We start from the raw sequence: 15,164 nt of genomic DNA, 5'->3' as shown, positions 1-15,164 counted from the left end.
AGAGATAAACAAGGACAGAAAAGCATTACAGAATGTTCTGCTATGCAAACATATTACCTAAAAATAGCTGCCTTGGTGACATTTATGACACTTTTAGTTCAAATCCAAGAAGAAGAACATTTATGCACAGATAGCTGTAACGAAGGGAGAAAACAAACAAGGTATCTAAGGCACTAAGTAAATTGGTGGGCTCAAGCTGTGTCAGGAGCTCTGTTGTGTTGGCCAAACTTTTGGTGATTTTAAGGAAATTATCATTCTCTGTGTAACCTTCACCTTCATATGGATTTTGTTATTCCCACAGGAGAAACAGACAGAAGCACAAGACTGTGCATATTCCTACTGCTGCAGGGTACAACCCAGGAGACGAACTTACACCTCCAGCACATTCAGCCTTACAGTAGTGGCATGAATTCCCCAAGAAAAATGTAGACCACATTAAACAAATCTATTCTCTTATTTCAATCCTGACATCACAGTTCCCTTCACATATGACAGATTCAAAAAGATCTCTTCTCACAGAACCTTCAGTTATTTTGCTTCATCTGAGACAAAATTAATTTCTGGGGCTTAGCCTGATCACCTTCTACCATGAAACACTTCATTCAAAAGCTCTTTATATCTAGGACCTGACAGATCATTAACTTTTGCCATTAATCAATGTTGTATTAGTCACCTTTAAGACATTTACTTTAAGACAAGTAAATCCAGTTCAAGGCACCACAACCCTAGAAAAGATGTTATTTTAGTCATGAAATCTGACAGTCTGACCAACAGGCAGACCATTTTCTTTTTATGTCTCTGCATGCCTGCACTGTTGTGATGGGTCAGAGCACAGAGTTTGTGCTAAACAGCAGTTTCAGCAAACATGAAAGGTGAATGTAAAACCAGTTTCTACATTCCTACACTGATGGATGATGTTTCTTTCCAAGAAATGAAACACTGCTTTCAATTATTAGGTAAGAGTGTAATGCAGGGGGTAACCTGCGGGGCCCACACTTCCATCACTGCAAATGCAGGCTTCTGGGCTAGACATACCAAGGGCTTCCTTCAACAACTGCACATGTACTTTGTGAAAGTTACCAAGTGAAAAGTGTCAGCATTTAAAACAGTCTAATACAAGCCTTCTGCTTCCAGAAAGCAGTGATACTGAGCTATGAAGTTTTAGTCCTTTGCTACCAAGTAAGATGGACACTGCAGCTCAGGTGGAAATGCTCATCCCAGTAGCGCAGCAGATTTTGGACTGGATCCCTCCAAAAAGGGAAGAGGCAGAAATAGACCTGAAACACTGTAGAGCATGTGAAAAGGCAAAAAAATGGTGCCATTCATTTCCTCATTGCTGGAGAGTACAGGCCCAGAACTATCTTGCTCCAGCAAGATGCCGATACATGGTAAAAGGCTCGAAGCCTTCAAAGCTTCTGATTCTGGTAGGAGCCAAGAATGTCCAGTTATGTTTGGTACTTGTTGAAAAGAGACATTACACTGAAATCAGAGATCAAAAGCACTTTGTCACAACCTGTTTGGGAAGCAGATGCTTGGAACTATGGAAGGTCTGCATGAGATTTGCTTGCTGTACACAGAGGCAGAGAAGCCGGCTGCACAAAGCCTTTGGCTTCAGGGGGAGACACAGACTGCTTGGCAGCCAGGCATGGTCTGTGCTGGTGGAGAGCAACAGAGCAGAAGCTCTTGGGAGACGCCTGCTGCCCACAGAAGGGATTCACTCTGTCCGTAAGACAAATTTAACTGCAGCCAGAATGCGGCTCAGTAACGCAGAACAGAGCAGAGACATCTCTACGTGAAGACAACTTGGTTAATGACAAACGGGCTGGTTTTATCAGTAACTTAGTAATTTTAATGCTAGCTTTAAGCACCTCTTATCCTGCTTTTTAGGATGTGTTTACAGAATGCCACTAACACAAAGAAAACAAACTGAGTATTTAAAATTACAGCCCTGGACTCAGGTGTGCATTAACTCCTCTCAGACCCTTTGAAAAGGCTGTGGCTTGGCTCAGTGCTTGGATTACACAGATTAGCATATGAACAAATGAAGGTGTAGTCTTTGGGCAGCCTTCCAATTCCTTAAACTAATAACAACAACAAAAGCAAGCAAGCAACCAACCACAAAAAAATCCCAAACATCTATTATGTAGGGAACTGTAGAGCACTACAGAATACCAATTCAGTAACAGATTTCACTTCAGAGAACAAAAGAAAACACTATTCTGCTGTTATGGGCTTACACTACCAGAGTTTAACAATAAATGCTATAAAAACCCAAAGACTATTTCAATGTCTTTCTTCAGGATGTTTCTTCCAAAGACACAAACTCCAGGAGCATTGTAGATAGCAATTAGGCAGGCATATTTGTCTCAGTATTTTAAAAGGCCTGGCACAAACACTGCATATTTAATTTTTAATTAACTCTCAATCCTGTGAATATTAAATTTTCATTCTATTAGCCAATTTCATCTAACTTTACTCAGACAATTAAGCCCTGAGTCCAGAAACCTACAGAAAGGCTCATTAAGCTTGTGATGAATGTTAAGGAACTTCTAATTCTGAAAAAAGTTGTATTCTCTCCCCATTTTTTAACTTTTCAACGTCCATTCAGCCAGCAGTTGGGTCATTTTGTGAAAACAACAGCATATACATTTCCTGAAAATGTATCAAGACATCAAACTGAAGGCAGAAGCGACCAAGGAAGCTGATGTACCTGAACAGAATGAAACCAAGTGACTCAACAGCTGCTCGCCTCACGTCATCATTCACATCGCTCACCTACAAAAGGGGAAAGAGTACATTCAGAATGGAGTTAAAACACTTGAGGACTCAGCAACACTTCAGGCATCAGGAACACAAGAAAGCAGGATTACAGAGTGAAAAAGTTAACAGTCATGTTCAGCCTTAGCTGAAACAGCCTCACCCCTTGTTCATACCCTGTGCACGAAAGCCCACCAAAGAGCCTCGCCTCACCTTACTCTCCCTGTCCATCATTACATGAACTACTCACTCCAAACCTATTACCAACGACTATAGGACCATGTTTTACTTTTCAGTAGGTTCCCTTTCTGTGATACTAGGTTGAACATTCTCTTACTGAAAGTCTACTTCTTCTCATGTCAGAAAATCCTGTTATTTCCATTCACAGTATTAAGAAAAGCTTTCATGACTTCATAATTTCCAACTCAGACCAGACCATTAATGCTGTAGACACAAAGCCTATCAAACTGATGTGTTCTCCTCTCCCAGCACAAAATTCTTACTGCGTGCTCCTATGCCCACAGTACTTACAGCCACATGCAGCAGGCGTCTGATAGCCTTGTTGTTCCCTGAGCCACAGTATGCCATAGCGACAGTATACATGCCAGAACGACGGAGAATTGGATCCTGGGAGAGAAAGCATCAACATTTAACCTTCATCCAAATAGGGACTCAGTAATTCCAACTTTAAAGCTGTTTTATCCTTGGGCCTGGAATCTGCAAACAGGTAGCCTCACCACTTAACTCTTTAGAGAAGAGTAAGAGGAGAATTATCAAAGCAGAGCTGTGAGTACAAATTTGGAGTGAATGGAAAGTTACTGTGCCAGAGATTGACAAAAAGAATACCTGGCAGGTGTGTCATTCTGCTGCTTATTTACTACCTGCTGTTGATCAATACTACATCCCTAAGTTTGACCCCCAGCAAGCCTCATTTGTTTTAGACCACTACATCTTGTTCTGCTTCTTGTTGCTGCTCAGGTGGCTGTTAAGACTGAGTATGAGGCTAAACACACCAATAAGCACCATTCTTGTATTTTTGATCAATGAAGCAACCTGTGAAACGGTTCCACTGCAGACTTATGTAAGAACTTCCCTGGCTCAAAACAGCCAACCCATCACAGCGGAGAGTTCACAAAAGGAAGGTCACATGTGTAGCAAAAAAGCCAGGAATTCAGCCACAGTCATAGAATCAACCAGGCTGGAAGAGACCTCCAAGATCATCCAGTCCAACCTATCACCCAGCCCTATCCAATCAACTAGACCAATCAAACTTACCTTATCTCTGCAGAGACTTTCAATGAGAGCATCTGCCTCTTCCATCCTCCCATACATGACCAAAGCAATTCCAACCGCAAGGCCTCGCAAAATCTTTTCATGCTGAGTTTCCTGTGCGTAGCCAACCATGTCCTCAATAGCCTGGGCATTTTTAGATCCCAGCATAACCAATCCCAGTGCCAAGCCAGCTGCCTCACCTGCACAGTACAGAAAAAAAAACAACCAACAAACAAAACAATCAAGTAAACTATATTCCCAAAAGCAGTAAGTACTGTATCTAGAGGATTACAGAAGATGTAGGCCAACAGATGGCTTCTGGCCACCACCATGCCCAGCAAGTCCATTACTCACAGCCAAATGTGTCTGTAATGATAACCTACAAGCCATGACTTAGTGCTCTCCATTACCAATTTCTATTTTCTCTTCCCTGGGCCAAAAACCACTGAGATAATTTTCCTGTGAACCCATGCCAATGCAGCAGTGTCCTCCACAAGATTCTCCAAGCCTATCTCTCAGCCAAAAAGGGCACATGACTCTGGAAATCAACCCCACTTAATAAAAAGTGTACAACAAAGGAGAGAATAGAGCAAAATAAGGGACTGCTTATAGATCTAGTTTGTCACATCAATACATGGCATACTGCCACAGACCAGTCCTGCCAGGACCTCTGAGCATTACTTGCACATAACATAAGAACCACGCTGATCAGAAAAAGGCCACTAAACAAATGGCAGCTAAGACAATCTAGAAAGGATCTGTGATGCTAACAGAAAACCAGAAAAAAAACCCAAACCACCAAAATACCCAAGTGTCTGATAAGGCCTCAGATGACATTTGCTTTGAAAGCAGAACACTTACCTGTCACTGCATCATCCTGGTATAGATTTGTTTTCAGCAAATCGTACACATCTTGGCGTGCTGTCCCCATGGCAGCCAGACCCAAACCCAGGCTGCCACCGTGCCGGACAATCTAGAAAAGCACATGCAAGTTTAGTCATTGTGAAACAGGGAACGTGACTTCAGCTGAAGCAGACATCTCTGCATCAATATAAAGCTGCAAACTACTCAAAATGATCTCCTGACCTGTTAGCAATACCACTTAGATCATCTCATGCAGTACGTCTGATAAAAAGAGGTAGAAAATAAATGGCAGTACAAAATTGAGTATCAGAAGCTTTATGTATAGGACAGGAGACTTTCTAGCAGCTGTAATATCTTTTTCCTAGCTGAGTGATTTAAAACCATAAATCTGCACTGTCTAGTAATAGAACTGAATAGAAAGGTCAAACAGTACCCACTTGAACATTCTACATCCTGCCTGGTTGTAACAAGAAATACAGGAAAGACAGTACATTTGGCATAAGACAAGTGGAAACTGAACAGAACTTTAAAAGTAGTCTGAAATCCACCAAGGAGAAGAGAACACGCTGGGAAAATACTAATTTAACAAGAGATTTTCACAGAGGTCTACAAACAGTAAGTCGTGAAGTAAAACACTTTGTGCTGTATAAGATGCACTAAACCTTCAGGGCAGCATCAGCATTTTGTGGCTTGTTTCTTTGACAGCTAAGCCATAAGCAACAATGGTGCTTGAATACTGCAGGTCCAGAAGACAAAACAAAGCAGATAGACAAGTAAAAAAGATCAAGCTAGATCCACTGTCAAATATGTAAGAATTTCCTAAAATCTTACCCAAGCCTTGAGCAATAGATTGTTAAGGCCCTCAGGAGGTGTAAATATCACACTACTGCCATGGTCTTACCTCCAATCTCCACTTCTAAACTAGCTAGCACTCTCCTGGATATTCCCAGCAAAGCAGAAGGTTCCTTACTGAACCAAGTACGTACATCATTGCTGGCATTCTTCAGCTGATTCAGCAAATAGTCAATGATGTCTCCACCATGGTTAGCATGAATGAGACCCAAGGCATAGAGACCTCCACCTTCCTGGTAGGCTGACCCTGGAGAGGTGTCCTTGGGTAGGTATGTTGCCATTAGCTGTAGTGCTTCTTTCTCGTGGCCCTGTATGTCCAGCAGGAAAGGAAGACAATGGGAAGTGAAAGGTGAAAAAAAACAGTGAATTCAAGCACTTTACCATAGTATTTAAACAAGTCAGAAGGAAACATGTCATAGCCATTACTTTCTCCAGAAAAAATACAAAAATCAATCTTTCAGTGCTGTAAAATCAGCAATTACTCTTTCTGTGTGGGAGTTTTATTAACCACATGAGTATCAAACAATTACTTGGTCACTAATCTAAACCAGGACAAATCTGGCCTGAAGCTACACTGGATTCGTTCACTAGAACACTTTAATGAGGGCTGAGGGATACAGAACAATTACAAAGACTTCTTACTATTTCAAAACATCTTTAAATATTCTCTTCCTGCAAATGGATTTAAAGACAATGACCACTGCCAAGGTCACCACTCAAACTTACCACAATGAGGTCCTAAAACCATTTAAGAAATACACACCTGTAATTTTAGTAGCTACCAACTATAGACTCTAACTCAAATGTGAAGATCACAGGATATTAGGGGCTGCAAAGGATCCAAGGAGATCATCAAGTCTAACCTCCCTGCCACAGCAGGACAATACTATCTAACACAGATCACAAAGGAACACATCCAGACAGGCCTTGAAAGTCTCCAGAGAAGCAGATTCCATGACCTCTCTGGGAAGCCTGTTCCAGTGCTCTGTGACCCCTACAGTAAAGTAGTTCCCCCTTGCGTTGAGGTGGAACCTCTTTTGCTGCAACTTACACCCATTGCTCCTTGTCCTATCTCAGGGAGCAAGTGAGAAGAGCCTGTCCCCCCCTGCTCCCGGCCAGCCTCTAAGTCTTCTATTCTCCAGACTAAAAAGCCCCAGGTCCCTCAGCCTCTCCTCATAAGCCATGCCCTCATAATCCATGCCCTCCTGTCCCCTAATCTTCCTCGTAACCCTCCACTGGACTCTCTCCAGCAGATCTGTCCCTCTTCAACTGGTGAGCCCAAAACTGAACACAGTATTCAAGATGAGGTCTCACTAGGAGAGGCAGAAAGAAGACTCTCTCTCCTTGAATCATGCTACCCTAAAACAATTTTGATGATCAGCAACAAACATGCTGTGAAGTACACTGAATATCAGATGAGATGGACTTGATAAAAACACAGCTTTTTAGTGTAAAGACACAAACTATGTTACAGCTGTGCCCTGTAATAGATTAAGTAAACTGGAGTGCAGGCATCATTCAGAATCTCCATTTCAGTGTTTTCAGTACTCACAAGTCAAGGATTTATATTGCATTCATTTCCCTCTGTTCAACGTTACCTTGTGTATAACACCCAAGCTGGCAGTAGCAGTAAACTTAGCCCAGTTAGTGGCCCTGGCCAGCCACTCCAAATTGTCTCTGCAAGACAAAAAGAGAAAGGTTATACAAAGTTTATCCTACAGTTCCTCATACTGCAAGCAGAGTTTCACAGCATCAAAGACTGCTTTCAAGACAGAAAGCAGTTCCAGAAGGCAAGAAAGCTAACCCCATTTACAGTTTGTACCTCTCTCCCCTTCATCAGCCCTGATTTTTGGCTGGTTGCAGCCAAGTCACTAAACATTGGTGATCTCAGTGACGGAGAACAATCACTCAGTATGCAGCCCATCAGCTCTCTGAGAGCAACTCTATCCCAGTTTCTGCACTTTTCCTCAAGTCCCTGAAAAGGTCAGCCCTGACACTTCCCTTCCAAGACCTATCCAGCACTGCCAGTCTCCAGCAAGAAGGACAAATCATCCCAAAAATTCTCCATCTAGGAAACAAATAGAACAGAAATTCTTTATCTCCACCCTCCAAACTGCTCACATGGATAGCAGTCAAAGGCAGTTCGAGAGGATAGAGAAGAGAAAACAATTTCAGCTGCTTCCCTGGCCTCTACATTAGTTTTCAGATACTTTATTTATTCTTTTCTAAGTCCACCAGAGTTCTGTACCCACCCTTTCAAAAGTATCAAGCTAAGTGGGGCAAGGATGCTGTTCAAAGACCTCTAAATGACATTAGAGCTTCCCTCATCACATATTTACCTGAGGAACTGGTCACTGGTTGTACCACAATGCATAAAGGAGTTTGCTATAACCGTTGCGGTGTGACACACAGAATTCCGCACTGCATCCTGCAGGAACAGAAACAACCAGTGTCATCAGTCAGCAAAAGAGATGCCCTAGGTCCCTTAACGTGCTTGCCAGCACACTACAAAATGGATTATAATTATGCTCAATTTAACAATTTAACTGGCAATTTCCCTTTAATCAAAGGTAATAGATTGTTAATACATTCTAATGTATCCTGGATCCATCATCCAAGTACAAACCAATCCTTTCTACGAGTTTCTGACAGAGATGTGATTACTTCAGTTGCAGCTTAACTGGAAACCCCTTGCTTATGGCTCCCTGCAGCATGTGTCCCCCTGACATTTTCAAACTATCCCTGAAACACAATGCAGGATCCCTCCCAAGTACTTAACCAGAGGTGAAAAATACTTTCCAATACATTTGAAGTAACAGATGAGCCACTGATTGGCACCTTCTACCATTTTTGCTGATCAAGTGCATCTCATTTCATATACACAAAAATTCTCAGATGGTTTCTAATAATCATTTAGCTTAAGCAACTCTAACTTACCTCTAAGTTTTCATTTGCTTACCCCTGAGTAACACCTTTCAAAACAAACCCAGTTACTCAACTCATTAGCACTCCCTACATGACAACATCTAACTGCTTTCGTCTTCAGTGTGCAAATGTTAGCTTCTGAGCACCTTTCTTTAGCTAAGCTGAAGGTGTGATCTCATGTAACATCTACATCAAGACATCAACATACTGTAACCTACAGTCCTGGCTGACTCTCTCCCTCTCCATCCTGCAGCATTTGCAATTGCTCACTTGTGGAGTTGGAGAGTGAGTCTGTCCATCTTATTGGACCAGATGGAAAACAAACTCATCAAAAAAATCCAAGAACAAGATTAGTTTCTATAACCAATCAGGAAAAAAACCCACTAAAAATCAACACAATAATAGCAGCCTGTTGTTAGGTCACACTGGCTGTAAACTGAAAACAAATAATTATACAGTGTTCTTTGGGTGCACTCAACTCTTCTTCAGCCTCACAAGTTCCAGTTTTAAATGCTAATTTATCGTGACTAATACAGAGATTTGTGTCCTCAAAATCCAGGAAGACCATGCTAAAACATAAGATGATCTTATTAAGCATCAGCAACGTGGTCAAAACAAACACAGGATTAATTAGATGAATCCAAGACAATTCATATCTAATGAAGCCTCTTACCTTTGTGTTTTTGAGGATCATGAGGTCTGTGTTGTTGTTTCGTATTAAAAACTGTAGATGTAACTCGATGGCCATTTCCCCACTTAAAATTTTAATCATTTTTGAGATCTGGTCCTTAGGCTCTGGATTCTTCAAACACAAACAAAAGGAAGAAAAGAGGTGAGAATCCAGCTACAGTTCTCTTAAAATACGGTTTATGAGAAGCTACTCTAGGATGTTCCCATTGCAATGTTACAAAATCTATTGGGTTTTAGGGCTAAAAGGGCATCACTTCTGCCCTTGACACACAAGTTCAAACCTCCTGGAAGATCAAGTATGCACAACAGTGAAAAGAAAGGTATTTTTTCATTGAAAACAAAAAGATATTCTGCAAGCTGCTCTTTGACTTCACAGATACCATCAGTGTCCTACAAGATGCAAGCACTTTTGCCTGTGAATCTGTATTTCCATGGAAGTTTTAATGGAGAGAACCACAAAGCCACAACATTTTGCATGACCCTGCTGAGCAACAGCATCACTCTTGTAAGCTACAGGCTTTGTTTCAAATAACACTTGGTAAAACTAGGAATCTCCCACACATTCATTTTCCACTGCTCTTCGAGAAGAAGCCTCCTTCTTCCTCATGATGGAACAGTCTCCACAGATTAAGTCCCAACTGAAGTCTCTTCTGAACAGAATGAAAAGTACACTGTGGCTACTTGTACTAACATTGGTCAGAGACCACTCAAGCATGAGTAGTTCTTAAACTAACCCCCTCTATTTCTTTGTAGTCAGCATCATGAATTGTAGAAGATTAAAACTAAGTTTATGAACATTTCTGGCAACTCAGATTGTTTCTCTGTTTCTGTCCCTTGGCCAATGCAGCAAAAAACTAATTCAAAACACCTATCCTGTAAAAGCATGGTTGACAGTTCCTTGATGTGGCAAGAAAATAGACTCATTTTCTTTTACTTTCCTCTCTAGTAGCATTTCCTTTCACAGAATCACAGAATGTTAGGGGTTGGAAAGGACCTCAAAAGATCATCTAGTCCAGTATCCCTGTCAGAGCAGGATCACCTAGAGCAAGTCACACAGGAACTCAACCAGGCAGATTTTGAATGTCCCCAGAGAAGGAGACTCCACAACCTCTCTAGGCAGCCTGTTCCAGGGTTTTGTCACCCTCACAGTGAAAAAGCTTTTCTTTTGTTCACGTGGAACCTCCTATGCTCCAGCTTGCACCCACTGTCCCTTGTCCTATCATTGGACATCTCTAAGCAGAGTCTGGCTCTGTTCTCCTGACACCCTTCACATCTTTATAAACAAGGTGTATTTTGGAAATGGCACTCACAATTTCTGCAGACTTTCCTGCACAAGTGCTTCCTGGTTTCTCTTCTGCTTCCATAGCATCACTGAAATAAAATAAAAATGCAATCCAGTACATCACTTCTAATTAATCATGCATTGTAATTATGTATGGACACTCTTGAAAGAGTAACCTGGCCCTTGGATGTGATGACAGAACTTTGCTTCTCAGCAGTGGCAGTCCCTCTCCTGACAAACTCCTCCCCAATTCCAATTTCAATGAATATGAAGAAAAGGACCAGAAACCTCCACCCTCTTATTCCAGCTATAGAGACAAAGAAAATAAAGATGTTTGTAGGGAATAAGCAGGAAGAGGCAGGTGGGAAAACAAGGTCAACTAACAAGGCAGTAAGGGTAATTACATCCTCACCTGAAAGCCTTGAACTCATTGCTATTACGATGGATGCTAGCGTGTTGAAGTGGAAATGAAACACACTAAAGCTGTTGTTAGCACCTTGTCCTAATGCTTCACAGGCTGACTGATATCTTACTCTGTGTCTTTCCTTTTTCACTGGAAGAGAGGAGAATGCTTGCTTTCCCCTTATCACTGATTCAAAAGCATTTAGTTTCTCATACCTGCCTAAGTCCTTATATTTAATGAGACCTCATCCTGGCAGCATTCTCTAGCTCACATTATCAAAGATGGTGCAGGGATCACATTATGTACAGATATGACAGCTCTGGTAATTAAAGAACAGACAAAGAATAAATTTCTTCCATGCTGGTCCTAAGCTGGCAGAAACTTAAGCACTGATTGGCCAATCCTCTAAACCCAGAGGTTTAAACTGAAGCTATCTACATCAATTACCTGTAAGCCATGAAAAGAAGAAATAAAGGAGATGAAATATTGAACACTAATGTTGGGTTTCTTAGCTGCAGGAAGTACCTGTTAAGATTCAGTGATGCTGTCCAGTGAAAAAGTCTGAATATCAGGACTTCAAAATTCAGACTAGATTTGAACCAGTTCTTTTTAACTGCAAGTACAAAAGGGTCTATAACCACAGTTATCACATGAGCTCTCTTCCCACAAGCAGGTAGCAGATCACAAGCTACATACCAAACTTGCACACAGCTGTAATGAGGTTTCTGCTTAACTCTCCCCTTCTTTAGCGCTACACGTTGCTGCAAAGACCACACAACATCAGAGCTCCTGAGTAATTCACATCATAGCTTGTTAGCTAAGCCACAGTAATTGGACTAGGCTTACCTCAACTGCAAAGAAGATGCATTCTTTCAAAAACCACTGGACTGTGGCAAGATACAACTTTGCCCTCAACAAATATCATATCTTGTCTACTACCCTGACTTCAATGAAAGGGAGGAACTGGACTGCTTATAACGAGCATCTACAGACAGAAAAGGAAGCTCCATTAGAGCAGGACTGTAACTCAACAGTTACTCCTCTTCAAACTCCCCACCTGTCTTTCTCTGATCCAGGGACGGTGCCGGTGTTGGTGGACCCAGGCACAGAGGCAATGGGGGTGCCAACCGTGCGGAGATTCTGGATCACAGAAGATAAGAACTGCTGGCTAGCACTTTCATACAGATCAAAGCAAATTTGGTAGGCCATCAGAAGGTTATCTTCCTTCACCAGTTTTTCCAAGATGTCACTCACAGCCTGTGGGTCATCCAGGAATATCAGGCACTGAGCAAGAGGAAAGAACAGAAAGTAGATAAATAAATTAGAAGACAACATTATAGACTTCAGAATGAAAAAGCAACATGACTCATGGCCATGTTCCAACTTCCCCATTCCTTCATCTGATGCTTCCACAGAACATCTCTTCACTGAGAGAAAAATTCTCTTTCATAGGAAATAGAAATCAGTCAGTTTAAAAATGAGGCCAAGTATTACAAATTCAAGACACACCATTCAAGCCCTCTTATTTCTGCAGTTTCACCTTTGGAAACTGACGATGCTGTCCTAGTAATCATAGGTATTTCAAAAGCACATTAAAGAAGGATCAGTCATCCTGTAGGTATGTCTCAACTTAAATAGAGTAGGCATAACACTTCTGAGTCAAGTATATGGCATACCAATACTGGCAAAGGCCTAAGAACATCTGAGTAACTTCATAACTGGTTGTCTAAGCACTTTCAGGCAACAGCTTACCAAAAGCCAAAGCATTGTAAGTGTTCTTTGGAGAAATCTATTATTAATGCTTTCTACACAGGCTTGAAATATTCTGTCAGATTTGTTTATGTCCACAAACTGCCTTTGAACATGTTTCTTCCTCTACAAACTGACCAACTGTGCAATATATATCACTGTGATAGTGTGATATTTACATCTCTTTTTCAAATTGATCTCACTTTGATATACAATTGAAGCATGAAACCAGGAAAAGACATTTCACTTCATCAAATGAATAAAAAAAGAGAGAGATCAGGGTATTGTCAAGTCAAATACATCTAAAGAAATGCAACTTTTGACTGATCTTTAAACTGATCACTCTAAGAAGTTTACCTGGCACACATTGATGAAATCTGGTTTCTCCAGGTTCATGTAGATTTTAACTAGAACTCTCAAGACTTTATTACGGAACTGTTTATTCTGCATCAAAGACATACAGAGCTTCAAGCTGTAGGCTAGCATCCCAGGAACATCATTCTGAAATAAAGTTCAGAGATATCAAGTGTGGGTTTAGACTAACAAGCAGGATCTAGAAATAAAATAAAGCTATCTCCTTTCAATTTAAAAAAGCACAGCAAAAGAAATGCACTTATAAAACTTCACAGCTTCCTTTCCTTTCTGGAAAAGATTATATACAGGTGTATTGCATTTAAAGAAAAAAATACAACCAAAATTTAATTGAGTAGCTAAAATATGCAAAGAAGATCAATTTTAAAGTTCAGTACCTATTTCCCCTTCTTCACCTTTCTCGTTTGAAGAATCATTCTCAAATGCATTGAAATTCACTGCACTAACATAAAACGCCAGCAAAACAAAGCACGCACCAAGAAAAAGATCCCTAACATACTTATTTCTTGCTAGAAACTGAGAAACAGATTTGGTCACAAGAATTCAGAAAAATAATTTGAAATGAGGGATTCATAATGGGCAACTAAGTCAGTAAATACAGAGGACAGCAAACAGAACAGAGAAAGCAAGGTGAATGCCTTCTGATTCCCATATACAGAAGTGGGAGACATCCTAAAATAGGGGAAAGTTGTAAAGCGGGAAGTGGTAAAATTTGTAAGGTTTAAACCATGTGTCTGGCATATGATTGAGATACCAAAGCACAACCACTGAGTTGCTGCAAATGACTAAAAGTATGTTTCTCTTACTGCCATTACTAGGTAGCATGACTTACCTTAAGCCTTCAGTGAAAGATCAACACAAAGCCAGACCAGTGCCATGCAGGCAGGTAAGGCTAAGACTGCACACAGCCACTTACTGAAAATTACAGCAGCTCACCCAGCTGTTTTTTGTTTTGTTTTGTCTGTCTAAAATAAATCACTTTTCTGGCCCTAGGGATCCTCTCCCATAGTGCAGAGATACAACAAAACAGAACTTACTCTTGTATTACAGCAGACATGAGGTCTACCTTGCCCAGTACTGTATCAGGTCTGCTAGCAGCTGACACAGAATACCTTAGGAGGGAACAGCACTGAGCTTTCTGGGAATATTCTCCCAGCAACTTGCAGCTCCAGGACTTCTTAAAGGTAAAGACTTTGCTATACATAATAGCCCTGAGCAGCTCTGCCTTCCATGAACATGCTGAACTCAACAACCCTGAGTTTCAACTTTTATTCTGATCACACAAAACAAGATGAGTTCCACAGCAACATGGATCTTGCACTTCACTTCTGGATCCATACCTGGCAGGGACTAGCTACATGCACTTCTTGTCTCTTGCACATACCGATTCAAGGATGGTTTTCTCAAAGACGTCCAGCCTGCGTGTCTCTAGAGCAATGCCGATGGCCTGCTTGTACTTGTGGTCATCCAAGCACCTCTGGAACATTTTGTTCACTATCCCTTCTAGCCTTTCATCAACAGGTTTCTTCTCCCCTTCTGGCAGCTCTGCATTCTCCACACACTGCTTGGTGTAGTGGTCGATACATTTTGCTGAAAAGATACAGCAAAAGAAGTAACAGTGGGGGAAAAAAGTCAACTTCCTGGATGTTTGCAGGCTTTTTTACAGATGAGGAAATCAGTATGTGCATGCACACACTCTGCCAGCAAACACAGCATATGGAAACCACAGAGAGGTGAGGCACAACAACTGTTTGTGTATTCATATAGAGAAAGCAGTGGAAGATACCTCTATTGTCTCCTAACAAACTCTGGTTTTAGCGCTGAAACCAAGTAGGTATTTTTATAATGAAACAACAGACATGATCTTTGGTCAAGTAACACAATACTGTAAACAAATGAGGAAGCAACAGTAGGAGACTTCCTAACTCCACTGTAAACACTAACTGGGGAGACTGAAAGCCAGCCCTGGTCCATCATATCCTGTACAAGGTTAAATGA

The 15,164-nt window shown here is 41.2% G+C and overlaps 1 protein-coding gene across 1 annotated transcript in view; it reads right to left on the bottom strand.

Annotated features, from left to right (window-relative positions):
• PSMD1 (proteasome 26S subunit, non-ATPase 1) overlaps positions 1–15,164 on the bottom strand; it is a 74,987-nt gene that overhangs the window by 55,323 nt on the left and 4,500 nt on the right. The window contains exons 5-16 of the mRNA XM_064164827.1: positions 14,551–14,756; positions 13,152–13,295; positions 12,103–12,329; positions 10,671–10,731; positions 9,344–9,472; positions 8,085–8,173; positions 7,344–7,422; positions 5,880–6,053; positions 4,891–5,002; positions 4,033–4,229; positions 3,289–3,384; positions 2,711–2,775 (exon numbers count right to left, since the gene is read on the bottom strand). Coding sequence (XP_064020897.1) covers positions 2,711–2,775; positions 3,289–3,384; positions 4,033–4,229; positions 4,891–5,002; positions 5,880–6,053; positions 7,344–7,422; positions 8,085–8,173; positions 9,344–9,472; positions 10,671–10,731; positions 12,103–12,329; positions 13,152–13,295; positions 14,551–14,756 — 1,579 coding nt within the window. The remainder of the gene's footprint in view (positions 1–2,710; positions 2,776–3,288; positions 3,385–4,032; positions 4,230–4,890; positions 5,003–5,879; positions 6,054–7,343; positions 7,423–8,084; positions 8,174–9,343; positions 9,473–10,670; positions 10,732–12,102; positions 12,330–13,151; positions 13,296–14,550; positions 14,757–15,164) is intronic.

Source organism: Pogoniulus pusillus, chromosome 26 (genome assembly GCF_015220805.1).
Source record: "Pogoniulus pusillus isolate bPogPus1 chromosome 26, bPogPus1.pri, whole genome shotgun sequence".
Lineage (NCBI taxonomy): Eukaryota > Metazoa > Chordata > Aves > Piciformes > Lybiidae > Pogoniulus > Pogoniulus pusillus.
The sequence above is the reverse complement of the archived record's forward strand: the minus strand, read 5'-3'. Positions and strand labels throughout refer to the sequence as shown.